Raw genomic sequence first — 27470 nt, forward strand, 5'->3', positions numbered from 1 at the left:
ATAAAGCTTAACCTTTGCAATACCTGATAACTATGACTCAGTTAAAGGGAGCTCTGCATACGCTTAAAAGATTGGACTGCTCAAAAAACCCTGCTGAAATAGCTTGCTTTAAGTGGGTAGCGACTTCACGCCATCAAGCACCTTTTTGTTACTAAGCAAGTCAGCAGACAAAGAACTACAGCGAACATGTTTCATGGATTGTTATAAACCTTGTGCTCCAGCAACCAAGAGCCACACTGGGTCTTAAAGCTGTACAAATACAAGGTCTGCCTAGAAAGGACAATCTCTGCATAACAAAGAATAAAACAGCAGAGGAACTTTCAGCAAATAGTTGCCTGTTTCAGTGTAGGTAGCTTCCTATTATCCAGAATAAAAGTTGGATGAGAACACCCAGAAAAAAAGGGGAAAATGTTTTTTAAAAACCAGCACATGCATTACCCTAATCACTTAGCTACTTTTTCTCTTTTAAAGTTATTCTTACTCAGCCCTTTTCTTAAGATAATTTCTGTTCAAAATAGAATCAAGGGCATGGAATAAGCTTATAAACAGTGTTTGCTTGGGGTTTTCAGTTTTGAGCACAGCATGATTAATCTGTAACCTAAATATGAAAAATGTAGAGTTGATTTCAGCCACATATTTTTCTTTTTAGCTATCAGTCAGTTTCCCTAGAAACTGAAGTTAGAGGGAATTTGTCAGAAGTTATACAAACAAGCAGAATATGAGTTTTAGGAAGAATGCAGATTTCACATTTTCTTGGCCAGAACCTTGTTTGGGTAGAGCGCTTCAACAAACTGAGATTGGGAACTACCATTCAGTGCTATCTCTGAAAGATGGGTCCTAGGTCTCCAGGCCACCGTGACATGTCCCATGGGACAAGCCTGGCCCCATGACCTTCTGCTCGGGGAGATCCTTGAGCTGTTCATCAGTGGGAAGGCTTGGCATCCTTGGCCACACATCAGGCTCTCGTATTGTTTGCAACACAGCTCATTCCCAAAAACAGCCACCTGGCATCACTAGAACAACGAACCGCTCTTTTACCTCTGGGGCATTAATTTCTCAGGCTTATCAGGCCATGAAAACCAACACAAAATCAACCAAATACCTGCACTGCAATTCAGCACGTTACTGTTGAATCCCCAAACCTGCAGGCCACTTCCTACACCCACTTCCCGCTGCCTCATTTTGTTCAATTTAAGATCTCAGTCTCATCTTCTGAGAACATGAAGACACTGAAGGACTAAAATGATAATTAATGTCTGCTTGTGAAAGAACAGAATACACAGGCAAGGTTATGCACACTATATGTTACTTACACAAACTACCATAACCTCACTTAAAACTGAATTTTCTCTTCAGACAAAAGATTAGATTGCAACAGAATCAATTCCCTTTTCCAAACAAAAAACTTCATGAATAAAATGCACACTGGGACTGTCAGCCAAAGCGAAGAGCTCTCAGTGACATAGCCAAGGAGCTCAAAACTGGTTACTCTTAGTAATTAGCTACTAAAAGAAATGATGATGATTCTAGGAGGTTTTCCACCGTTGAAAATTGAAGACCCAAGACTGATGATCTTCTGAAGGCAGTTGCTGCTTTGCAGTGCTGGATTCCAGTGTTCTGCCCCACAGAGGAGGCCGCAGGGAATCTTCCAGGCCTCCTCTCCCACCGCCCCCATCCATCTGTCAGTCAGCTCCCACCATCTCCAGCTTGGCTTTCCTGAGAGAGATGTCTCTGGTGATGAATACCCGGTAAAATACTAAATGCAGCTCTAGAGACTGCTGATGCCACACTGATGGATGTAGTACTAGGCACTATTAAAAAGAGATAAAATATCTGCTCTTACAAAGAAGCCGGGTCCTCCCCCAGCGCTGCAGGTGCATTCCCCAGAAGGCTGCTCATTGACTGAGAACAACTCCGGTCCTCCTCCAGATCCCTTACATCCCACCATCTGCCTCAGGAAAATGTGGCTTTGAAGGGCTTAAAATATTCTCGTCACAAAACCAGCGCTTCTCCAATGATGGAAAATGCGGAACAGATTCATTGGTAAAAACTGTCTAACTTTATTTCCAAACGTAAGTCAAAGTCTAGCTAATATTTCAAATAATCTAATCTAAGCTTCAGAACAGAATTCCTTGCGTATTTAAATACTGTAAATTTCCTCTATTGCTAAATACTTCTATGTAAAAACAAAGAAAGCCTCCCAAGTGCCCCACTGGTAGTTAGTAATAATCTAAATTAAAATAGTATTATTGCAACAGATGTCACTGTTACAGAGTTTTTACCTCCATAATGTCAAGCAAGTTATTTTATAATAAAGAACAATTCAGTGAATTTGAAAAAAGCTGCTAACCTACTAGCTAAAGCAAAAAAAACTCTATCGTTTGATACTTCTATTTGCCACAACCAGTTTGGAATTTAATATCAGAGCATTTTAAAAGTGATCCTGACATTTTAATATTGTCTCACTTTTGCTAGCAGCATCTTTTTTTTAAAACCCCATGGAACGTTTTGATTATTCTAACGCAGTCTTGATACAGACCCACATAAAGTGCCTCCCAAATTTGCAAGAACAGGATGCAAGATCAAATGAGACACTTTTTCTGCAAGCAAGCAATCATCGTGCAGGATGGAGCTCAACTACCAAATGCAGGTCCCCGCCAAAATGGCACAAAGCCTGAAACTTGCTGCAAATTTTTGCCCCACATAAAATAAAACGCTCTCCAGAAAGGCAGCTGTTGTTCTACGGGTAGAGCAGTTGGCTTCCAGAGCTGGGTAGCAATAAGATAGTATGCTTTATTATGAGTGTCATGGAGACGGTGTGAAAAATCAAGAGCCATAGGCAGTAAGCGGCAATGGGTCAATAATGTTCACCGAGACATTGTGTAGATAATCAACAACAAGGCCCTGGGTTCTCTATGCACTGCAAACAGCTGAAGGGCAAATCAATACAGCCATGGGAAGGACACTGCCCGGCGCCGCTCGCCGCAGCACGCTGCGGAGGGCACCCTAAAAACAAATGGATGCAAACTTGTACCGCTGTAACGCCACGCACTCGGAACAGAGCAGTGCTTGGAAAATACTGAATAAACAGGGAGAGGAGGGGAGAGAGCCCAACCTCGATATTAAATTATAGAAGAAATTAGATACCAAAAAACATGTATCCGGAAAGCTCATGATAAAATATAACACGGTTGTAATTTTCATTCCAATTATACCCTTAAAAGTAAATTAAAATCAAACGCCTTGAAATGAATAAGACATACACCTGAAAGTAAGAGTTTAACACAGAGCAGTTTAAAATTTGGAGTAGGATAATGATCTGTCTTTTCAATTATTAAGCAGAAATCACACATTAATAGATGCATCTGTGCAATAGCAATGATGCAAACCAAACGCAAAATACTGAAACTGCAGACAACTGGCTCTGAGGCAGCGTTTTCCTGGTAGTATTAATAATTGACACCTTGTTAAATAAGTGATACTAATATTGTAAATTTCTCTGGAAAAAAAAAAACCTATCATATATGAATGTTGATTTATTATTTGTTAAAAAAGGTGATTCTTGACATCCATCATTCTATTAATCATTAGATGTAATTTCTCAGTCGTTGTGTACAACCATCTTTCTTGAAAACAAAGTAAAAAATATGCTGGAAGGAAAAAAGCACATGAAATGCTTCTGTTTCAATTATTCCAGCCAAAAAGCCTTCCCTTCTGCTTCCAGGGGATGATAAAATTCCTGTCCTATTTCACCTATCGTGTAACGATAACATAACCACATTTAACCGGGCGCCTACTTAGGATAGGTTTGTTCTGCTGCTGGTAACTGCTACAGAATTTTCTATAAAGTATAAATGGTGGAGTGACAACCTCAGTAATACCAAAAAGCCACACTACTCAGATCTTGCTATCAAGACCGAAAAGGGACTATTATTTCGATATATATATATATATATTTTTTTTTTAGTATGACTGATAGAAAAACAAAACCTTTTAAGCCTTATTTTCCTCACGTTAACCATTTCCGTATGCACAGCCGTAAGTTATTGGATTATATTTTCATGAATTATTCAGGGCAGCCCCCAGCAGCGGGGGAGCAGCGCGTGCTGCAGCCCTGCTCTCATGCAGAGGGCTCCAGCACCGTGGGGCGAGGGGACCCGCGCCAGCCCTGCAGCACTGCTCCGGGCAGCGAGGAAGGGTCCCGCTCTTGTGCTGAGTGAGCAGAGTTTGTGTGTTTTGATATGCACACGATGGATGGGATTGATGGCTGCCAAGTGCTCGTCGTAGCAGTCGTTTTCCCCTGGACCCGCAGGAGGTGGTGGTGTTTTCGGCTGGCTTTGGTGGTAAGGCAAATATAGTCTCATTTTGGAAAATATTCTGATAAAAGCTGCTCAAAGTTCTGCACTTCTGTGCTTTCCCAAAGGTAAGGAAGGAAATAGGATTTGGGAAGCTAAAGAGTAAGACTGGAATAAATAAAAAAAATTGCATCTGATGAAATAAAACAGAGAGTACCTTCTGGTGAAGGAGTTTGAAGTCCTCTGTTCCTTTTACCGTACAGAACAAAGGCTGTAAAGGCACAGGGCAACAGCCAAGGAAAGGAAACGGTTATTTAAGCTAAAGGTCAATGCTGGAATAATGACTTAAATAACCATAACTATATTGGTGTGGGAATACATGAAAGACTTCCAGCCCTTGATATCTAACCCACCGGCATTCTGGAATCCCTTTTCAGGCACTGCAGAGCGTGTCCAGAAGTCCCATGCTCCCCAGGCATTGCTGCCTGCTACCCCACAGAGGGGCCCCTGCAATACCCATGGCTCACTGCTCTCCCCTTGCGCCCATCTCAGCTCCCACCTCAGTTAACGATGAGTGCAGTTATGATGGGGCTAACCAAAAAGACTCTCATATCTACTTCAAACTTTTGCTAAAAGGTGCTGCCCAGCCAAGTGCTCTACCTGATGCTCGATCAAACCAATTAAAATGTTTCGAACTTTTTAAAGAAAAAAAATGCCCAGCTTTCTGAAACATCTGTTTTCTACACAATCCTATATTTATTTCATGTCTCCTAAGCAGCTTGAAATCTTTAACTATGAGAAATAACTCGAAAGGTTGGATTTGGAATAAAAAATCTGTATCCAATAGATGGCGTTGCCTCCTAATAGTCACCTATCTGTCTCTCAGCACATTTCTCTGATCTTATGAATAATAATAAAATCTGCAAAGGACCCCTTTCTTCCCTATCTTTGCTCTCCATAGAAGCTTACTAAGAAAGCAAGAAAACAAGTATTGTGCGCATTCACCAACACATCAAATTAAGGCAGTGAATTATTCAGGCAATTTACTGGCAGAAATCTGGGGCTAGTTCCAGTAACCCAACACAACACGACATCAGCTAACATGGAAGAGACAGCACTTTGGATAAAAGGGTTGCAAACGTCAGCCATGCACAATCACCTTCAGAATAGATAGATGGTGGTTACCACACCATTTTAAAAGAACTGAAAAAGAAAGAGAAGAGAAAGGAAGGTGTTTTAGCATGCCCACCAAGACAGTGCAAATCAAGTCAGAGGGATGGTTTCATGGAAGGTCTTGCCATGGACATGCATGCAGCTATGAGCACACTTCTGTCCTGCCTGTCAGCACCTCTGGTCTTTTGCAGATCTGATGTAGCAATCAGACTGTGTACACAGTTTTACAGAATCACCTGGAATTCACACTGTGGCCAAAGAATTTTCAGAATTACTCCATATACTGAGAAACCACCTGGAACCAGTTCTGTAGATGAAGTATGAATTAGACACAGGTTTAAATGCAAGGGTAATAACACTGGTTACATACAAGGATGGGCTTTGTCACCTATCTCCTAGTGCTCTGCAAACAGAGAGAAAAGAAGTGTACAGCTGTGCTCTTTTTTTTCTTTCTTTCTTCCCTCTGCAGTATGACGAAGAATTAGCCATTATCATGAGATGACAAGACTTCCCGGGCTTATCTGGACTTTGCGCTCTTCATTTTCAGTGTAATGATGCACACAGAAAGGGAACGTGGTCAGTGCCTCTTAATGGCCAGAAGGAGACGTCCAGCAACCAGATGCTTTGTCATGCTGGCTGCAGAATAGCTAGGAAAAAAGTAATGCAGCTTGTGTATTCAAAAAAAGGGAATACACAGAGCTCTGTGCAGCAAGGCATAAAGATAGCTAAGGCACTGAACTGCAAGGCTGCAAAAATGCTCAGTACGTCTCATATATCAATAAACAGCAGTTCTTGTGGACTAATTTTATAGTTAAATTAATAAATTATGATTCAAATGACAATGTAAAACAAAATAGAACAACCTACCGACACTCTTTGCCTCCCTTACATAGCTGTTTGTAAAATAAATTTGGCCAGCTCAGCTTCCACAAGACAGCTGTCTTAACAGAAAATACTAAAACATACCATACTGTTGGCTACTAGATTTGTGAAATAAAAAAACAAAATTTCAGAAGGCAAAATGAACCACACGTGTACCTAAGAACACAGCTCTATCAGCAAAGTATTAAGTGACACTGTAGATTTATCAGGAAGAAATCTATTCTACCTTGTCTATAATACACATATTCTAAGCACAACAGATTTGGCCTTTTAGTCCAAGTTTAGAAACAAAAAGCATCTTTACACAAAACCATAGTATTTAGACCAAAGAAATCCTCAAGCCAAAACAAACAATAAAAACAAACAAACAAAAATCCACCAACAAACAAAACCAGCTAACATGGCAGATTCGAAAAGCAGGTGCTTTATCCCTGCTTTACTATTGACATTCAGTGTGGAATAACAGCTAATGAGGAATAGTAAAGAGCGCTCAACATTTCAGAAAAGGCAAATGCTTTGTTAATTAAACATTTTTAATTCCAAGCAAATTCAAATCAAGCACTTATTTCAGTGTTATCCTCAAGCATATCCTCTTCTAGGTCACTGGTAAGAAAATACATATCCTATTTAATATCAGAAAAGTGTAAATACCTCAAACAGAAGCATCACGCCATCTAATAGAGAGGAATTTTAGGGCAAAACAACGAGTAGATTTCCTTAGTGACTTCTATAGAAGCTAAGTATATCTCTGTGAAACCTAACTTCTTAAAATCAGATTTTTCAATTCTTTCAGAGCAAGGCTATCACCTAACTTTAGGCTTTCATTATTAACCCATCTGTGGCACCCATTCAGTTCCAGTGAATGAAGACAGTAGGGCTCTATATACCTTGAGTCCTTCATTAAACTATTGATCCCCTTAGCATTATCCATAATGTTCCAGCAGCTCAGCATGTCAACAGATGTAGAGCTCGCTGCTCTTTCCTTTCAATAACTTCCACACTTTATGGGGAGGAAGTCACAATGATTTATTTACCTGACATTTCCCAGTCCGGATGTCGTAGAGGGCCACTGAACCATGGCGAGCTCCAACTGCTATTCTGTGACTCCGCTCGTAATAGCTGACCATGTAGAACCTGAATTGAACATTATAACAAGTAACAGGTGAGATCTGACCTGCCTCCATGATGTTAAAATTAATTTGCAATGCCATTCGGTAATTAACATTAGCATTGGAACAGAGATTTGATTTAAAAATCCATCAGCTGCCAGTTTTCATAGTTGGCATTTTGCAAACAAAGCCAACTGATGCTTGATACATCACTGCAGAAACGTATCAGATTTATTCATTTTTGGTTTTATTACATGTTGTTAAGCAACTCTGCTGGGTTTGGGAACAATCTATGTAATAATCACCAGTTCCCTGAACATCCATGTGCTTGTGTTGCTTAGAGTTCGACACCACAGTAGTGCTGGATGCCAATGGTTGAAGAAGACAAACCCAACATCCTGAGCGATTTAAAAGCAAAAAAAGGACAATTCATCAAACCAGCCGTAACCCCGTAACATTGTTCAAGTGAGAAGGAGCCAACAAGCACTTGGTAGTCCTTAAAGCTCAGCAGGAGTGTGTGTCATCGATTAGAACTGCAAAATTCAAAGAACTCCTGGCTCTTGAAACACAAGAGTGTCAGAATCTTCATTTCAGACCAAACTACTTGAGAATATCCTTACGCTTTTCTTCTAAATGGAAAAGGAGATCTGTGAAAATTGTCAGCTGCATTTCCTTTTAGATTTCAATTTTACAGTTAAATTTTATTATAGCAAACTCTGCCAGAGCTCACTAGAATTGTTCTATCAAAATACACTACTGACCACATTTATAGCTTGAACAGGAAATCTTGCAATGAACCATCTCCTTGTTCTTAAGGATTCCCAAAGTGCCGTGGCAACTACTCTCTCACACAGCTGATACACTCATTTCTGTGGTGCATGTTAGCAGTCAGGAAGAAAAACAGCATGGAACATGGTGTTAACAAACAAACAAAAGAAAGGAAATGAAAAGCATTTGTTTTCATGCAGGAAAAAAAAAAAGCAAGACAAACTAAGCCTGGGTGCTCCAGGTTGTGCCCAGTGCCCATTGCTGTGGATAAGCAGGTGTGGGTACGTGGATACCTGCCTACCCACAGCACTGGGTGCTGGGCATGTGGATAACATGTGAGGCTGCAATAAGAGAGCTTTCACGTTTTTCCCTATTTTTTATCAAGCTGCAATCACCAACACAATTGAAGTGGTGCTTCAGTTGGCCAGGGAGAAGGTTATTTGTAAGGCTCTTTTATATAACCAGCAAACTTGGGGTTTATATTTAAACTTACAGAAAAATACACACTACTTATTGTCACAAGTGAAACAGAATACAACAAAAAGTTTCTAAATAAAAAGTTTTATATCCCTATTATTTCTATTAGAGCACTGAATGGACACAGTCCACTTGTCTTCTCCAACAGAGACAGAAAAGGAATATCACATACTAATATATGTAAGCATACAGCGTTTCTCCCCTTACTGCATTTAAATGCCCATTTAGACAGAGAGCTGAGTCAGTATTTCTCTTTGAGAAGAATCCATCAGTCTACATAACAACAGACTGTTTGCAGGAAAGAGCTTCAAGGAAACAGACATTTTTTTCTTAATTTTATAAAAAAAAGCATTACTCCTTCAACTGACATTCAGTTGTCAGCCCTTTACCTTCGCTCTCTATCTTTTGACTTAGTATTGTTGCAGCATCCTTAGATTTAAGTGTTTTAATCCTTTCCCTCCCTTTTTAAACTTCTAAATGGCAGAGTTGAATAGAGAATGATATGCCAGCATATATTTCGGCTACGCTACAGACTCATTTTTGCAAGCCTAGCTGATGCATCCATATCCACCATCGGCATCTTAATGGAAACCTCACTCTGAGTGCTGCTCCATTACTGCTCAGCAGAGGAACTTCAGTCAGCCAAGAGACAGCTTAATTTAACTGCAGGAGGAACATTGCTGGACCCAAACAAACACTGCAGCTACTGCTGGTACCAGCTCAGCCTCCAAACCAAAGGATGAGCTGCAACTTCTCCCTGCTCTTCCCAAATGAAAACTCTGTTTGGGAATAGGACAGATGGCCAGTGAGAGAAAAGCCAAGCAGTCACTGTCAGAGCCCAGACGCTCCGAATCTTTGTCCCAAGTACTTATGCATTAATTAACAAACAAAAAGTGATGAAAGATCAACTGAGAAACCACAAAGCAGAAGGAAAGATTTCCTTCCATCCCCACAAAGATGCAGCAGTACCCCTCACCAATGGCCTTGAATTCCTTCAGTTCTGCTCTCTCAAGTTCCACAAATAACCAACGTATAAAATGTTGCTGTACAACCTCACTTTGTCTAATCCTTGATGTTCTCTCTGCAAGTCTGCTCCTTAGTAAAAAGCAATCTAAAATAGTTGTTGTTGTAAATTTAATCTATACTCCCATGTGAGATGATGCCGTTACACAGAAGGCTTGAAGTCAGCAAACTGTACTAAATGCATGACCTGACCCAACACAGTCCATCAGGCACCACTCAGCTTCATGCAGATGCTGAATCAGGATAATGCTGAAGTTGGACAGAATTTTGTTGTCTTCAATATCACCCCTCAAAATTTTAAAGAAATTCAGAAATATCTCATGCACATTGCAGTGCACTTCAGTACTTTCATTTTTATAAGAAATAGGTTGGTACTTAGGATGCTAAAAGGTAGTACAACCCTCTATTAAAAAGATAGTACTTATGGGAAAAGAAAATACACACCATAGTCATATGCAATGAAATACTCCACATGGTGATGGATTTACCTCATTGCCACCTATTAGGACTGAGTCATGCACACAGCAATTAGCAGCAGATTGCTACTTTTGTATAACAGTAAGAAAAAAAAATGAAAAAAGGAAAGAATCTGGTACTTGAACACAGCACACTGCTGCTCACAGCTGCAGGTTTTTATTGTTCTATGAAAACACGAACGCCTCTTCAAATAGACAAACAAGCAAAATATTTGTCATTATAAAGCATTGTGGAAATACCTTATTAAAGGCTATGAGAAAGAAGAGCTTGTACACATCATGAAAGTGTTTGGGCACCTACACAATTTAGCCACAACAGGTGTGCATGTAATGCAGGTCAGCAGAAAGAGCAGTGGATATTAAAAGAATTAATAATAGGATTACGTCAAAGTGCTTCCACTTGGAATCTCTCCAGACATTCAACAATTTGCTAAAATCTCACGAAAATTTCCATTGGGCTGAATGACCATGTCAGTGGGGTGCTGTATCATTTTTACAATGGCTATAACTATGTATAATAGGAAATATTACTTGTAATTTAACAATATGTTAAGATAACATATAACTATAAAGGTACAACAGGAAAGGGAAGATTTTTTGCACTAATTCCCACTTGCCCTGGCATTTATGTGTTACGTTAAGCCTTTTAAAGTATCAAGAAGAAGGAAAACTACCTCTATCAGTGTCCTACCTGTCAACAGAATAATAGTTTCTTTCTTGAAACTACTCAATATTTTAATAGCTTATTAAATTAAAATGTAATGGCTGAGAGACGAATGTTACAATTTATTGGTTGTACCAGTTTAATGGTATAACTGGGACGTTCATCATAGTGTTAAGATGCCGTAAGTGTTCGCATGTTATAAATCGCATTTTACTGTTAAAAGAGTCTCAGAGCCAAGCAGAAACATCCCAGGACCAAAGCATGCAACGGTGCTCAGCTCCCTCCCCAGATCAGTGGGGCTGGGAATCTGCACGCAGAGCAGCTCTAAAGAAACCAGCAGTGCTCTTCTGATTTCGTGAGGTTTAATTTCAATTGCATCTCCTGCATTCAGCACGAGAGCTTCAAAACTCTTTTTAAAAACCAGCTCAATAGCAGCCTTTGTGTACTGCTGCCTGACACAGGGCTCACCTGTCCCCCAGCAGGGTTATCTGAACTTAGCTTTTGTTCCCTGCTTCCCAAATCTGCTCACTGCACAAGGATGTGGTGGGAGAGGAGCACGCTCCGGCAGGCCTGAGAGGCTCGCCCAAAATTGCAGGGCTGTGCCCAAAGACAGACTGACAGATCACAGCAGTCAGCTACTGCCATAAAGGATGAAACTTTTATTTTCAAAATTCTCCACTGGAGGATGTTTCAGAGAGCAGAGCCAGGCCTAAACTTCCTACAGATTAGACACTTTTTTGCTATTTGGCCAGGCTCCCAGTAGGAGAGCACACTTTCATGAAGGACTGAGCTGCTGACAACTGATCTAGAAATGAAAGCAAGAGAGCTTGCACTTTGGCAAGCCCTCAGTCACACCTGGAGAGCTGACATGTAGCTTAAGATGTCTGCTCACAGCTTTATCTCAGCTGACTAACAGACAGCAATTCAGCTCCAAGGTGTGTGGGGAAGTCAACACAACGCAAGCTACCTGTACCTGGAAACAATCCACCACTAAGCTCCTCTAAACCCCCAAACCAAATCCTTACTTTCTACTGTCACCATCTTAGCCAATTTTTCTTCTGCAGCCTGTACATGATTATGTCAATTAATTCACTCAAGCAGGTCATGCATATTGGAATCCAGCTTGTTACTCAAGAATGTTATTATCATTTCTGCAACAACAGCAACAACGATATTAATAAATCCTTCGAAAGAAAGCTGTCCAATTAATTCGGTCAGCTTGTGCGGCTGTTCCAGCTAGGATGCATGACAGGGCAGCAGGACAGTTTTTCCAAGAGACTGCACAGTGTTTTCCTCCTTCAGGACTTTTACAATACTTGAACTACATAGAGTTGTTAATGCTTCTCTTTTCTGGTTCCTATCTGTCAGATGAGGCAGAAAACTAAGGTCGGTAAAGGATTAGAGGTAAGCTAAAAAACACTCTTCAGATTTGCTATTTTAAGAAGCAAGTCTCTTGCAAAAAGACTGTTCCACTCAAGGTATGAAATTCATCTTGCCAGAGACCCCATTATTTTGTTGGTATTATTCCTGAAGGAAGAACTTACCTGCAGATGGCTGGAAAGCATTCCTGAAGACCTTTTTTCTTAACTAAAGATCCTTCAAGGCAATACATGATGATGTCCATAACCTTGGAAACAAAAGTTAAAAATATTTGACATTGCATTGTGTATTTCATAATAAAGGTTCTGACAGGCAAAAATAAAGCATTTCTATGCCTCGCCGCATTTTCAAAACCTGAATTTAAAATACGTACCAAAATCGCAAAACTATTGTATTGCCTTTACCATTCTTCACCAGTATTTGTTAGCACCAATGAATACAAAGGCTAAAAGTGTCCAAATGACCCCCAGCATGTTCAGAATCTGCTCTGACAAGCACACCTGTAATCACCAGTGCATTCTCTTGTTTGATCCTCCCATAATAATGCCACAGAAGTGTTTAAAATTTTAAGTTTAGAAACAAACTAAGTGATACAAAACAAATCCTTGGCACACATAAAAAGCTTTATGGTGCACAAGAGAATCGAATGTCGTAATGCCATTCCAGCCAAGACATTATTCATTACTGCTTCAAAACCACAAAGCCATACGGCAGAACAGCCTTACCTCCACAAGAAGGTCCACAACGTCGGTAGGCATCTTCTCAATAAGTATTTCAATGACTCTCAAGATCTCTCCTTTAGCCCGAGCAAGAGTGGTGGTGTGAATATTCTGCTGAGATTGTGTGTTTGCTGCGAGGGCGGTGTGTCTGTGCACCTACGAGGAGCAGGGTTACAAATGGAAACTTGGACTTGATAAATATTCTTACCAAATATGTTACACAGAGAGAGCCTGCACCATGCAGAATGCTTTGCTTTACTTCTCTTTGATTAAATGTCACCCCTACGTACGAGCAGCGGTCATCCCCGATGCAGTTTTTAAACAAAGGTCTACCTTTATTTTGAGCATTACTTAATCTCATGAAACTACAGGTCAAAATGAGCAAATGCTTACGGGTTTTGATTACATAATTGTGACATTTTTCTTCGTATTTCCTCAGGAAGTAGGTGCCTGCTTTATAACAGGCTTTTTGTGGCCTGCTGCTGAACATCTAGCTAAGCAAAAACTCCAGGCATCTGGGTTCACTCAGATGACTCTCAGAAAGACAGTGCCAACCCACAACAACCTCCGAGTATTGCCCCTTCCTTGCCTGCAGCCTGCGTGGCTAAGTCCCCATCCTGCTTCAATTCAGACATAATTGGGTGGCATTTGCATTGCAGAGGGAAATTAGGATTTTTTACACATTTATATTTGAAGTCTGGACAACCTGTAGACCAGGATACGACAAAGACGTAACTCAGCGGACTGAGTTAAGTATAAACCCAGTCATAACCTGTGTGTCATTTGGAAAGACCAGTTTGCAACAATACAAACGCGATCCCTGCTTCTTCCCTTTCTGGAGAGGAAGGGCAGGACATGCGACTGCTTATTGCCGTCTCACAGGAGCTCAACACCCCGCTCACCTCCTTGGCAATGGTGGTAATGAAGGCGGGCGGCCGGGCTGTGGCGATGAGCGAGAGCGCGTGGCGTGCGGAGCGTGCGGAGTCAGCCGCTGGGCTCAGGGGCAGCCCCATTGTGATGCTAAACGGCGCCAGACAAAGCAGGGAGAAAGAAAAGGAGCATTAGAAATATAGAGTGAAGAGATTAGAAACAGCTTATAATGTCAGTTCAAGGTCAACGGGAGCACTCAAACAGTTAGAATATAATGGACTCCCAACAATGAGCAGTGATTAGGAGTCAGGGTGTTCTATCATCAAATACAAAATCGAATAATTAACCATGAAGATTGAAAACAGTATGTGCATCTGTCCAAAGTGTTAAAAAGGCCTTGTTAACAAATTACCTGTATGTGTTGAATACATATCACAGAGCCCAGGACAAGGCAAATGAAGAATGTCTTGTAAAGAAATTATGTTTTACACTTTTACAAAATCTTAAATGCAGGCTGAAAAACATCCTCTTCGTAGTAATTCTACTTAATTCAGCTACGCACTAGCAATAGGAGATTAAAGCACGAAGCTTCTTGAACTGAACTCACTGAATCTATTCAGTTTGATTTTCTTTAGTGCATGACTGACTTGCAGAAGCATGGAGAGATGACAGACCCATGCCTTATGCTACTTACTAAAATTATTCAAATGCTCTTTAAAAATTCCTAAAAATGAGGTTTTTACTGCAATGCTTCAAATAAAGCTAAGGGATTAACTGACATCTGAGTTTTCCATATGTAACATTTTTATTTCCTATGACAGCATAAATTTTAAGAAACAATAAAGTAACAGCAAGAACCAATAACTACATTAAGCAAAAGTAAAATCTCTTATGTGATAACGAAGAGAATAAGTTAACTGACAAAGAAGATACATAACTAATTTTTGTCTGAAAGCTTCCTTTCTTAAACCACTACCACCTGAACTATCACTAAATTAACTACCATTATCTATGTCATAGCAGACTGCATTTTTGCAGAGCAGACTGCATTTTTGCAGGGCAAACTGTACACTATCCAGAAATTCTACAAATCCTTCCTGCACCCACACCCACAATCCACAGCCCAAAATGTAAGTAATTCTCCAGGCTAATAGCTCTGCGCCTTCAGAAGAGCAAGCTAATGCATGAAGTGATATCTGATCTGCCTAAAAATCAGACTACAAAACTCAGCAACACTTGAAGGCACTCAGTTAATACTGAGGGGGGGGAGGGCGTTACGGCAAAGCAGTATTTACCTGCTAGCTTCCATGACCAGGGGAGAACATTTTCCCAACAGAAAACAGCATCAGTGTGGGAGGGAGAAATGGGAGGAACAGGGTTGCGAGGAAACCGATAATCCTCTAAGAAGGAACTGGGCTTTTACAGAAAGGGAAGAAGCACCTCGGACACAGTGTTCGGTGGGATTAGCCTCGAACACAGCCTCTGCAGCCCATCCAGCAGAGACAACTTTCTCCAGTATGCCTACTGCAGCAAGAACAGTGAGAACACAAACAGCTCTTTGCCAGCTTTAAAACAACCCTGCTGCTAGAGCCATGCTACCCTAAAGTAGCCTCTTCACTTACCCCCTTTTTGTTGCTTAGAGATTAAGAAACAGCAACAATAACAAAAAAAAACAACCTGTAAACAACATTTACAGGTTATTTTCCTATGAAAATGAGGTGTTTTCCTGCATATGCCACCTCCACCAGCAGTGATCTCTGTCTGAAGACCAGAGATGAAGCTGGGATTCTCCCTCTGCACAGGGGATAAGTTTTGAGAACATGTATGAGAACAACACTGTCTAACAAACTGCCATCAAATTTTAATGGAATTTATGCATGTCAGCTGTTTGTATTACAAATATATGTGAATGCTAATAAAAATGAAGATTTGCTTTAATCTCAGTACGTCATTTAAGTGCATGTTAACCATAAAAAGTTTCATGTAATAAAAGAAGACAAAATCTCTACCATCCCTGTGATTTCAGATGTTTAATATTCTAAAAGACATACATGAGATAAAAATACACTCAATAAAATGAGTGCCAGTCCAGTGAAATCATCTTATCTAGAATCTGAAGTTTCAGAAGAAATACTGTGCATTTCTAAACACAGAGGACAGCCCAATTAGGTAAGTTGTAACTCATTACAACACATAGCACAATGCCTGCAAAACAGCACAAAGCTATTAGCAGAGCCGCACAGCCATCATAACCAGACGTCTCCTTCTGCAGCCCTTACGTACCCAAGTAGTCATGCTACTTTCTCAGGGATTATTCACTGAAGTAAGGGCTGCCGTTTCCAGTTCTATGATCGCATTCATTTTACACATTTAATGCTGTTAAAGTGGACGAATAGGAATGCTCTGTTCCAAATCCCCAGCCAGCGTGCTGCTTCAGATGCCGCTGGTCAGAGGTTCAGTGGTTGCGACGCTGCTCAGTACAGCTGTGAGGCAAAGGGCCAGCAGCCATTTTCACCCACCCCTTCCACCCCAGGGCTGGCTGGCTGAGCCCTCTTTTACACTTTGCAAGCTCCTCAAAACCAAAAAGCTGCAAGCAACCTCTCTGGCAGGAAAGCCATGGCAAATTAAAGCATCCTCATGGAAAGAAGTGTAAACACTCTGCACTTGCATCCCTCTCTGTGTGGTTCCAAGTGGGTAAAAACTGGTTTATCAGAGTCAGCAAGGTTCATTCTGCTCTGAAAGCAGAGTCAGACTCAGCCTGCCCTGAAAATAAATGAGAGAAGAAACTGAAACAATTCCATGTGCAAATCACAATACATGTTTTCTGTACTCCTGATGCTCCATGCCCCCACAAACAATGGGCTTTTTCCCTTAGCTATTCCACCAGCACAAGCAGTTCAAACATACCAAACTCAAAATGGCAAGAAAAAGCATCAGCTCATTTTTCTGAAGTCCAGAAACGTTTGGGTTAGTTTGTCTATTCACCTTGAAACATGAACATTTGAGATCTCCTGATTTTCGGGAGCTAAAACTGACAAACCACATATTCTGACATTTCTTATCCCAGACTTCATGTTAATGTTATTTCGAAGTGATACTGAAGGAAAGCTACATTTTTGTTAAAGAGTAACATGAGTTTATAAAGTCAAATAGGTGACTGTGAGGTCCATTCCTGGTTTTGGACAGGACTGAGGTATCATACTGTAACCAAACAATTAAGCTATCTATGTATGTCTCAAATTGTTCCTGCATAGTTTTGTTGACTTCTATTTATTTATTTTTGAAAAAACATAGACAAGTGTCTGCAGAATGCTGTAGGCTCTCTTGGTTATTCTTTGCTTTTTTTTTTTTTTTTTTTAAAGGGTGTCCCTAAAAATAATTTTGAGAATTTTTTTTACTGGAAGCTTATAAATTAGATACTCTGCAACAAAAAACTTCAGAGTGGTTAAAGTGTTTTCTAACAAATGAACTATTTTTCTGGAGCAACAGCAAGATATGGTATTACCATTTTACAGATCTGAGCTCATAAAAATAGCAAACAAAATTTGTTATTTCCTTTCCCACCATTATCATATGCATTAAAACTACTGTTTTTGAAAACCAACAAAGTCTCTGCAACAGTATTATAAATATGTCCCTTTTTATCTGGAAAAGCATATCTGAACGTAACTTAAAAAATCAGGCAGAGACTTTACGGATAGAAGTGATGAAACAGGAAGAAGGTATCAAAGTGAGGCGCTCAGACCAGCCTCATTATCTTTCAATCAAAATCTCAGGGTCTCAGTACTTTTCCTATAAGAAGGCCTCATGTTTCTGCCAGCAGCACTTTTCCTTACAGGGTGCCCGGTAAAGTGTGCATTTTCCTGAAAAGCAACAGGCTTTTTGTCAATTTACTAGCATCGCTCAGCAGTGGCAGCATGTGGGCAGGGATTAACCCCCTGGCCAGGCCAGCTGGCCTCCTCATCCGCCTTCAGAAGGCAGCCATGCGGGTGGGACAGGCACACTGCCCAGACCTCCAACAAAACAAAGGCAGATGCAGAACTAATGCACAGAGGGAAACGCTAGTTTTGTACCCAAACTTCTCTTGTATTGATGGGCTTCAGGACTTCCGTACATCCAACACAAGAAGGCAACATGTGTTGTGCCTCTTCTCCTCCTCCTACCCCTGTCTGCCCACTGCACAGTTAGCAGACATTTGGAGAATGATTTTTGAGAGTGTAGCAGACAAAATGGTCACAGCCTGTCCTCTAGCACACATTTCTAATACCAGAGACAACACTGTAACTGTACCAAACAGTACAAAAGCTGGCACCAAATCCTGCACCTATTTGTGCTTTTGACTTGTGCCATTCAGCTGATTCCCAGGAGCTGATTCTCACTGGCTGGTATCCTGCACCCTCGGGGAAATAAGGCCACGCAGCTAGCAGTGTTAGTCTTTCAAAACTGGAAAACAATGGTATCTAATAGACAGGATTATTGCTATTTTCTTTTATAATGAGTCCCTGTGTGGGGCCTACAGACCACGTGTCCTGTGGGCAGCACTGCCCAGGACAGAGGCAGCTCAGCTAGGCCTCAGGCAGCCATGGCCCTGCATGGGCCCTGCCAGCTCAGCTAGGCCTCAGGCAGCCACAGCCCTGCACATCAGTGGTAATGGAGCATCTGACATCTCTTCACATGACGATACCCACACCAAAAGCATTATCTCTGCCTCTGCCTTTTCAATTAAGAAAGAATGTTGTTTTTACTTTGATTTCACTAACATGTCATTCAAGGGAACACACGTCCCTTTTAGGCAAAGTGTTCCATTATTCTCCCACACAAACAGGGCTGCGCTTCAGACAAGCTCTTCAGAGGAGTACATTTCTGCCAGACCCCGTCCTCGGGTCATCACAGTAATTAAGTAGCACTGATGAGAGTGCAATAACAGTTCCATGGGTTACAGGATCCTAACCTGTGGGTTGTAACCTTCAGCAGTGTTACTGGTGGCACTGTCTGTGCAATGGCAAGCACCATGCACCGATTTAAATTACAAGTTAATCACAGAAGTAAGAAAATGGGATTCAAATACTCCATGTAACTGAGTTTTTCATTGGTCCTTTTTATCTGTTTTCTTAAGGAAAACCCGATTCTCATTAGAAGGTGTGTTTTGAAGCACTGTTACCCTGTTTACATAATTAAATAATTTTATTCATAACTGTAGATCTGAAAAAGTTAATAAATCAGAATTTGCATTTTGATAGAAATTGACACTTTAAAAATGCATCAAAAATTTTAGATTCTTAAGTAATTAAGCAGAATTCTCTGGAATGTATCTGTAAGATATTTTAAAACTAAAACATATTTCATAATCTGAGTTATTAAAAATGAATATAACAACTACTTGGTTATCACACCCTTCAAGAGTCAGACTTCATCCTCTTATGTAAAAAACAGAAATCCAAATGCATCAAACTCTAACAACACCCCAGAAAAGAACACTTTCTGACACCAAAACTGAAAATTGACCAAACAGATGTTTTCTGCCAGCCGAAGACGGGGAGAAGCTACAGAAAGAAGCCTGAAAAGGAGACCACAAAGTGCATGATTTCAGAGGGGATCTTTTGCAGAGATGGGGTCTATTTTGCCCTTTAGGTAAAGTAGCTATTTGCAAAACAGACACTCATCCGTGTTTCCCTCCTCTGAAGCAAGAGGGAGGGAAAGCAGCAAAGACTGGTATATCCCATCTCATTTAACAGGAACCACAAGTGATACACCTCAAAAACCCCCTTCTGTCTACATGGGCAGCACTGAAGCAATGGCTGAACAAAGGGGAAGGAACCAAACGTCCTTCCTGTCGTGAAGCCAGAACGCTTGGAATTCATATTCCTCCTCCTCATCCTCACATGAAGGACCAAGTACCAGCTCTCATTTATCCTTTAGAAACCTCAATTTCAGCAGCTGTTCAGGCAATACTCTAAAGCTGTTCCACTGCACTTGAAAACTAGGGATGCACCTACTGCATCACATACACTCACAGACAGAATCTATACAGACACAAAACGAAAGGTTTCCACTAAATACAATCAAAACTAAAGAAATTTAGTCTCATTATTTACTACACACACATGTATAAACATATGGGTAGACAGAAACATAACATGCTCATTTTGGTATACCGTGTCATGATCTATATCAAACTGTAGCTTGTAATTCAAAGAGCAAAAATTACAGACAGCAATGATCCCTACAGTCACCCGTGCCAAGAAATCAAAGCCTAATAAATGCTAGAAAAGTCTCCTAATCCTCATGCCTGAGCAGCTTCACTCGGCACGGCTGGCTAGCCCACTGCAGCCTTTAGGGACTGGGATGAACTGGGAGAGTGGAGGAGTTATAAATACCAAAGTTTTGGATTTCAGCTCAGATATTTAATTTAGAAGGGAAAAAAGAAAACACCGCTTTTTTGTCAATAAATGTGAAGTGATTTTCTTTAAAGCACAAGCTTGACATAAAAGCTCTTTCATAAAACGTTCTTAACATCAGGGATAGAAGCCAGGCAGCTGTGCACTGTTATTGTGTACACGGTAAATCAGGCACAAAAAGGGGCAGCTCAGCAGGGCACCGGGAGGGTAAGATGCACACTTAACCCCCTGCACACATTGTTGCTCTGTTTCTTTCCATCTTAGTCTGTCTGCAGTCAGTACTGTATCTGTCATGAATGTAACAGGCCATTTTCAATCTAAATCTTGTTATGGATTAATAAGCAAACACTTTCTCGCTTATTATGCAATTTATCATCATGAAAATTGCATTGGACTCCTCAAGGCTACATGCTGATACATTCATTTATTCAGTGCTCTGTGTATAGAGAGCCATACTAATCTTTATGACAGCTAAGGATGTAATAGCAAGATGAAAATCACTTTCTGAAGTACTGTATTCACTTGGTTTGTGCAAGCCCACATTTAAATACAATAGAACACACAAGATTATTTGGGAAGGCAAAATGTCTTGGCTTCTCCTGTCAAGCTAAAAGAAATAATTGAGGTTCAGGTAAATAACAATATTCATCCAGTTTGTACAGATTTATCCACTAACTGCCCTCAGCATACCACAATCACTCATCCTTTACAGTCTGAGGGAATTAAAACTGCCATATAAACTTGGTAATCTCCTTTAACACAACGTAAAAGCTACAAATCCCAGTGCTTCCACATGTGGACGCATACACAGTATTAAGATAAACCCAGTCAGCTCCTTTCTGCATACACCGCTTAAAATGTTTACGTGTGTTTATTAATAAACAATTTAAGTATACTTATAAAATAAAACTTGTAACATAGCAGTTTTCAGAACTGAGTTCTGAAATTGAATGCTAAGGTTAATGATGTGGACTTCTACGAGTGATTGTGGTGTTCAAAGTTATTGCTACAAACAAAATAATTTCTTGACAAAACCAGAAAATTATTTTAAACTATAAATACATAGTTTAAATACCCGTCAATAATGCTTATCATTAGAAGTGCTTTTGATTATAAGGATATACTAGTTTCATCCAGCACAGCATACAAAAAAAACCAAAACACAAGAATTACTGTGATGTACCAAACAATAGGCTCAGAATAAAATGGGAAAGTAGTTAAGAATATTATTTTTAATATCTAAACCGGTATTACTACAGTGGTGTTGTAAACAAAAATATATGCAAGCTAGTCAGAGATCCTCCTTATGCTAACCACACAGTTCTACATGTATATCAGTATTCACTACAGAAATGCCTACTGCAGTTTTATACAAGCATTTTCTTCTCCTTTAACATGCAGTTCTCTCACACGCTTCAGGATACATCCAGAAGCTTGGAAGGCATGAACAAAGCCACAGAGCAAAATACCATCTACTGTAAAATGAACCTTCACACTTTATGAAATACACTAATATTAATACCTAAATAATCAATTATGTTGAGCTCTACAGTTTCAGAATCAAGAGGTTATTTTTTTCATGAGCAAAAACCTTTCACAGACGAGTCATGAAGTCTTCCTTTAGAATGAAATTGCTTCTCCCTTAATGTATGGTTTATAAAGTAATTTAATAATCAACACTTAAAGAATGCCACTAATTAAAACACTACATAAAAAAATTTAAACATGAAATATGTTTATTCACACAACACCTCACGTGCCAGACACAGAGAGCACTAGAATTTCAATTGGTGCAAATTCAGAAAGCTGTACTGAAACCAAAAGCGTTGCCATGATTCACACATGCTGGAGAGTTTGTTTGTATTCTGTAGTGAAACACACCCCATCTGCGCATCTTCCAAATTCAGAACTCAAATTGGTCATTATGATACCACATTCAAAGATATAAACTTACTTAACAAACAAACGTCTTAAGTTTTTATTAGGAAAAAAATCAACTATAAAATTATTATTTGGTTTTCAACATTTTTATTACGTTATTTTCCAAATAGACACCTGTAAAAGTACGATGCTACAACGTTAATTCATACTGAGAACCAAATAAAAAGTTTGCCTCTGCTCAAGGCAACTCTCCGCCAAGAGCAGGAGCCATGTTTTCTTTGTTGTAGCTGGATTTTAATTTGTTCCTATGCAATAACTGTACTGATGAATGAAAATTTCGTCAACAGCACTAACATACATCTACTAATATTTTTCAAGATTCTACATGAAAACCAGGAATCTTGAAATAGCTTTGAAAGCACACTACATAGAGCATAGTATCAGCGTTCTATTTAATATCAGTAGCCTACCGCGGTTAGCTCTCATACAGAGTCTTATTTTATCTTTAACTATACATTCAAATCAGAGCCATTCCTTAGGCATGCTGAAGTTTTTGCTTTTTTGTAAAAACCAAATAAATTAAAATATAGTCAGTTTGCAATTTAGAATAAATTTCAGAGCAGATGGCCTGTTTCACAACAAACAATAATAAAAATAAAGACTATACTGCAAAACCCTTCACTGTACAAGTAGTCCTGTTGTCAGCAATCAGATCTGCAGAGTAAGGACTGTGAGAATCAGGTCCCCAGGAGAAACGTACTGCCTTTGGGTCTCAGATCATACAACTGGGGATACACAGTAAAAATGCTATTCATCTGCTGCAAAGCCACACACTAAAAAACCCCAAACAATAAAATTCAAAAATTCCATGATCTTAACACAAAATGTGCAAGACACTGCCTTTATTATGTGAGTCCTCTGAATGACTTCACTTGTGTTTAGCTATAACTACTTGATGGTGTGATTGATGGCACTTGCAGGCAATGAATCTAGTCTGATAAATGAGGCAAGCCCAAGATCTGAACTGAAATCAACACACTCCTTCCTCTTTAGACCCAACTGCGAATACTTAACTGAAAGATTTTATTTCTATACTACACACGACAGAGCCATTCTACCATTCTAGGACTTTCTTTCCAGGAGATCAGAACATGCACAAGACAGCTAAATCTAACCTAAACCATCCGTATCTTTATTCAGGACTCTTTAATAAGTTGTCCACAACTTGAAAGACAGGCTGTGGTCCAGTGAGTTTATGACTTCTTAGCCATCCTTAAATGTACAAGTTTCCTTGATGCTATCAATAGCAATGTTACTGACGAAATAACTGCATTCTCTAGAATGGAGGGTTCCTTTACTTTTTCCATCTCCTTGCCAAGTACTACAGCTACTTCAGTATCTAAAACAGGGTAAACAGAAAAAATGGGACAGACTCTTTAGCAGGGTCTGCTGTGAAAGGACAAAGGGAAATGGTTTCAAACTGAAACAAGGGAGATTTAGATTGGATGTAAGAAAAAAGTTCTTTATTCTAAGGTTAGTGAAGTACTGACACAAGTTGCTCAGAAAGGTGGTGGGTGCCCTGTCCTTCGAGATATTCAAGGTCAGGCTGGTCAGGGCTCCGAGCACTTCACTGAGCTGTAGGTATCCCTGTTTACTGCAGGGGAGCGGGACCAGATGGCCTTTAAGGGTCCCTTCCAACTAAAATAATTCCATGATTTTATTCGTATCTGAGATGACTGACTACTCTAAACCCAGGATCTGGACTGGATGCTCCTAGAGCTCTTTCCCAGCCTTAACAAATCTATGACTCTACGTACAGGTTGGAGAAGACGCAGGGTTTCACAAGTTTATAAGGAGATACCTACTTTGCAAGCTGCTTCTCAGCGTCGGCGCAGAGCTCCAACAGGCCCATGAGCACCGCAGAGACGTCCATGTAGGGCTCCCAGACGGTGAAGCCACGGCCGATGAGGTCAATGGCAGTTCTGCGGATGGTGCTGTGCGCGGGCAGCTTGGGGCTTGGCGGCTGCAGCAGCAGAAATGTCAGTGCCTTGCCTGCCGAGGAGAATGGGAGAGAATTGGGGCAATGAAAGGCGTTACATATCACAAACATTGTTCTGTATTTTATTCTAAGGGCAGTTTAAATTCATTAAAAATACCACTTCCACATTCTTTCCAGAAACTCCTGTAAGCAACGGAAAATCTGATGGAAAGACAGAAGAAACCAAAGATATTTTTAATTAAATTTGAAAAATGTTGTGTCTTAGAAGTAATCCCCAGATTACACATGCTTTGTGGAAAGTACCTACTGCTCCTACTTCCAGCTGCCTCTGCAAGGAATCGGGTTTTGATAGCTATAGTAACAAATGATAACTTTCAGTTAGACATAAGCACAGGATGTGTTAAAGTTCTGCATCCCATCAGCAACGCTGAACTCCAGCCAGCCTCTGCCTGCCTGATCCTGAACATGTTCTCCATGGCAGCATGGGCCACTATGTTAGAGCACACAAGACAGCACAGTACAGTAATCTGCTTTAAAACAGCCCCATGCCAAGACCGCTGTTGTTGAGTCTTAATTGCAATATTTTTACTATGTTAAAAGTAATCTTTGTGCAGAAAAATAGTCAATCTACGCATCTGAAAATGGTGCAAAGAATAAACATTCAGGATGAATCACGATGGAAGGAATTACAAAACGAAATTCCCCTTCAATAGAAAGTCGCAAAAAATAAAAAAAAAAATCACACAACTGGAATCTGTAACAAGATTAACAGAGCTAATGAAAACCTTTCAGAAAAGAAGGTAAATCATTTTGGAACAATGTCTCGGGAAAACAAATGGGGAAGAAAGCAGTTAAATTAAGCCATGTTTAGATTACACATTGTTGAATCCTGCTGGAGCTAAAAGAAGTTCATGCCAGGTATGCTTAACCGAGTGAGAAAACAAAGTCACAAAGCGCTCCAAAATCTCCAGTCGAGCACCTGCTGTTTGCTAAGCCTGCAGAGCAGCTCTGCACAGCACAGACAACCACAGGCTCCACACGCCTCCTTCCATGCCTTGCACGTACCACAGTGCCCATTCATAAAGTATCCTGGTTTTACAGTGAGGGTTTTCCTTCTTCTCAAAATATACTTCCTGCTGAAAGCACCTCAGTGTTAAAACATGTGGGGATTAGCAATGCTTTATTTAGGGAGTGGAATGAAATGACTGCAAAGCCGTCATATCATGCTGACTCTGGTCACTGCTGCCGGCATCACAGCTTGAGGAGCAGAAGCAGAATAGAAGCCCCATTAGAAGGATGAGACGTTAATTAATAACTCAGTTACAATGACAGCTCTTGAGATGACAGAGACATGCTATATAATGTGCACACAAAAGGCCCCCCCACCCCTCCCGTGGGCTGGCTGCCCCCCACCAGCTCAAGCTGCCCAGGGCCCATCAATTACCTTGGGCACCCACGCAGCTCTGGGCAGCAGTGTTGGGGCCTCACCGCTATTTGGGTAAAGAATTTCCCCCTCACATATGACCTAAATCTGCCCTTTTTTAGTTTAAAGCCGTTTCTCCTTGTCCTGCCACTATCCGTCCGTGTACAAAGTTCTCTTCCTGCCTGTTATTTCATTCAATAGATCAGTTTTTCATTGAAGTAGTTGCATATATATATATATAAAAATGTGAGAGAACACTAAAACAGTGCTCCCAGATAAAGGTAATTTATCATTATCACTACATAATTATTTGTTACCTCTTAATAACATTCATTTAGTTTGCCTCTGCAGTAATGATAACCTATTGATCTGAACACAGTTTTCTTTAGTTTTCAGAACTGTCTCCTACAAGTTGTGTGCTTTATTAAATAAAGCTCCTGACATTTCAGCTTCCAGAAAAGCCACTGACAGTCCTGATGTGCACGTGAATACACAACAAACTTTGATGCGTGTAATACACAAGCTGAAAGTTTCTTCTTAAAATGTACGGCTGGATATTAGGAACAGTTTCTTCTCCAAAGAGCAGTGATGCAGTGGCACAGGCTGACCAGGGAGGTGGTGGAGTCCCTGTCCATGGAGGTGTTCCAGAACCATGGGGATGTGACACACAGGAACATGGTTTAGCGGGCACAGTGGGGATGGTTTGGGGTCGGACTCGATAATCTTAGAAGTCTTTTCCAACCATAATGATTCTACGAAGCTTCAATGTGCACGGTTTTTGTCTCAAATAAAAAAAAACCTGACTAAGAAGCATCACAACATTTCTGCAAAGAAGCACTCCAGCATTTCTCATTCAGATCCCCCTAGCGTTGCTCTTGTTGACACCTGCCCTGTGTACATCGAGCTGAAGAAAAGATGAACTGAACAAAAGTCATCCTGCTGCCCGTTTCTCAGCCTGGACATCTTTGTTTAAGCTTTGAGTTGGCTTAAATGAACGAATTAATATTGACAAAAACATCAACTAAGCTAATGAGTTGTTAGTTAAGGCAATAAACATGTCACATTAGAGTCAGCGCAGTAAAGAGGTAATTAGTCCCGGAGAAGCCCCGCTAGCGGGACTGCTCTCAGAGCCCCTCTCCCCCCGACCCTGTGCTGTGGGTGGGGGGCAGCACCGTGACGCCCGCCCTGAGCCCATGGCTGCTGGGAAGGGCTGGCACACAGAAGAACAAGCTGAAATGGCTGCGAGCAGGTGATTCGGCTTTCAATAAAATTCTGCCACAGGGAAGCTGTGATGGCTTGCATGCACCTTCTGCCCTAAAATGTTAAGGATGAAGCTGTGAAAGCGTCTGTTGTTAAAGATGAGGTGTGACTAACCAGACAGAGTGAGTTCGGGCAGTAAATGAGGAGAAAGGGAGGTTGAGAAATGTCATTCCGATATATAAATCTACATTAGAGTTCGTCCTCGTGTTTTACTCTGCATTGTGACACATATGCCACACGTACATCGCAACAAAGCAAGGCAAAGAGGCTGTAAGCAAAGCAAACCAAGGGCAGGGATCTGAAACTCATCCTTGCAAGCCCTCACTGAAGGCATCTGTATGGCAGCAAAACCTCCCTCCACAAAGCACAGTGGTGTCAGTACAGAGCTGCCCGCTTTTCCCAGTGTTTCCAGAACACAAAAATAAAGGTTGGAGTCTTTGATGCCTACGCCATTTCTGTTGATGAGAATGTGACCTGAATACTGAAGATTTCAGTTATTTTGAATGCATGCACCCCTTTGAATTTCTTGAATGTCTTTCCTTGCTGAATCTCAAGAGCTTTAAACATATTACACACGTCAGCATTGTTATCCTCATTTTGCAGATAGATTTAAAAAAATAATTTGCTCAGGAAAATCAATAGCATAGGCACGAACAAGACACTGATAACTCTG

General features: G+C 40.6%; 1 protein-coding gene across 2 annotated transcripts in view; it reads right to left on the reverse strand.

Annotated features, from left to right (window-relative positions):
* WDR7 (WD repeat domain 7) overlaps nt 1–27470 on the reverse strand; it is a 114270-nt gene that overhangs the window by 16864 nt on the left and 69936 nt on the right. For both annotated transcript variants that reach the window (XM_021380077.1, XM_021380076.1), the window contains exons 21-25: nt 23981–24167; nt 13869–13986; nt 12973–13122; nt 12412–12494; nt 7385–7484 (exon numbers count right to left, since the gene is read on the reverse strand). In XM_021380077.1, coding sequence (XP_021235752.1) covers nt 7385–7484; nt 12412–12494; nt 12973–13122; nt 13869–13986; nt 23981–24167 — 638 coding nt within the window. The remainder of the gene's footprint in view (nt 1–7384; nt 7485–12411; nt 12495–12972; nt 13123–13868; nt 13987–23980; nt 24168–27470) is intronic.

Source organism: Numida meleagris, chromosome Z (assembly GCF_002078875.1).
Source record: "Numida meleagris isolate 19003 breed g44 Domestic line chromosome Z, NumMel1.0, whole genome shotgun sequence".
In the NCBI taxonomy this organism is placed as follows: domain Eukaryota; kingdom Metazoa; phylum Chordata; class Aves; order Galliformes; family Numididae; genus Numida; species Numida meleagris.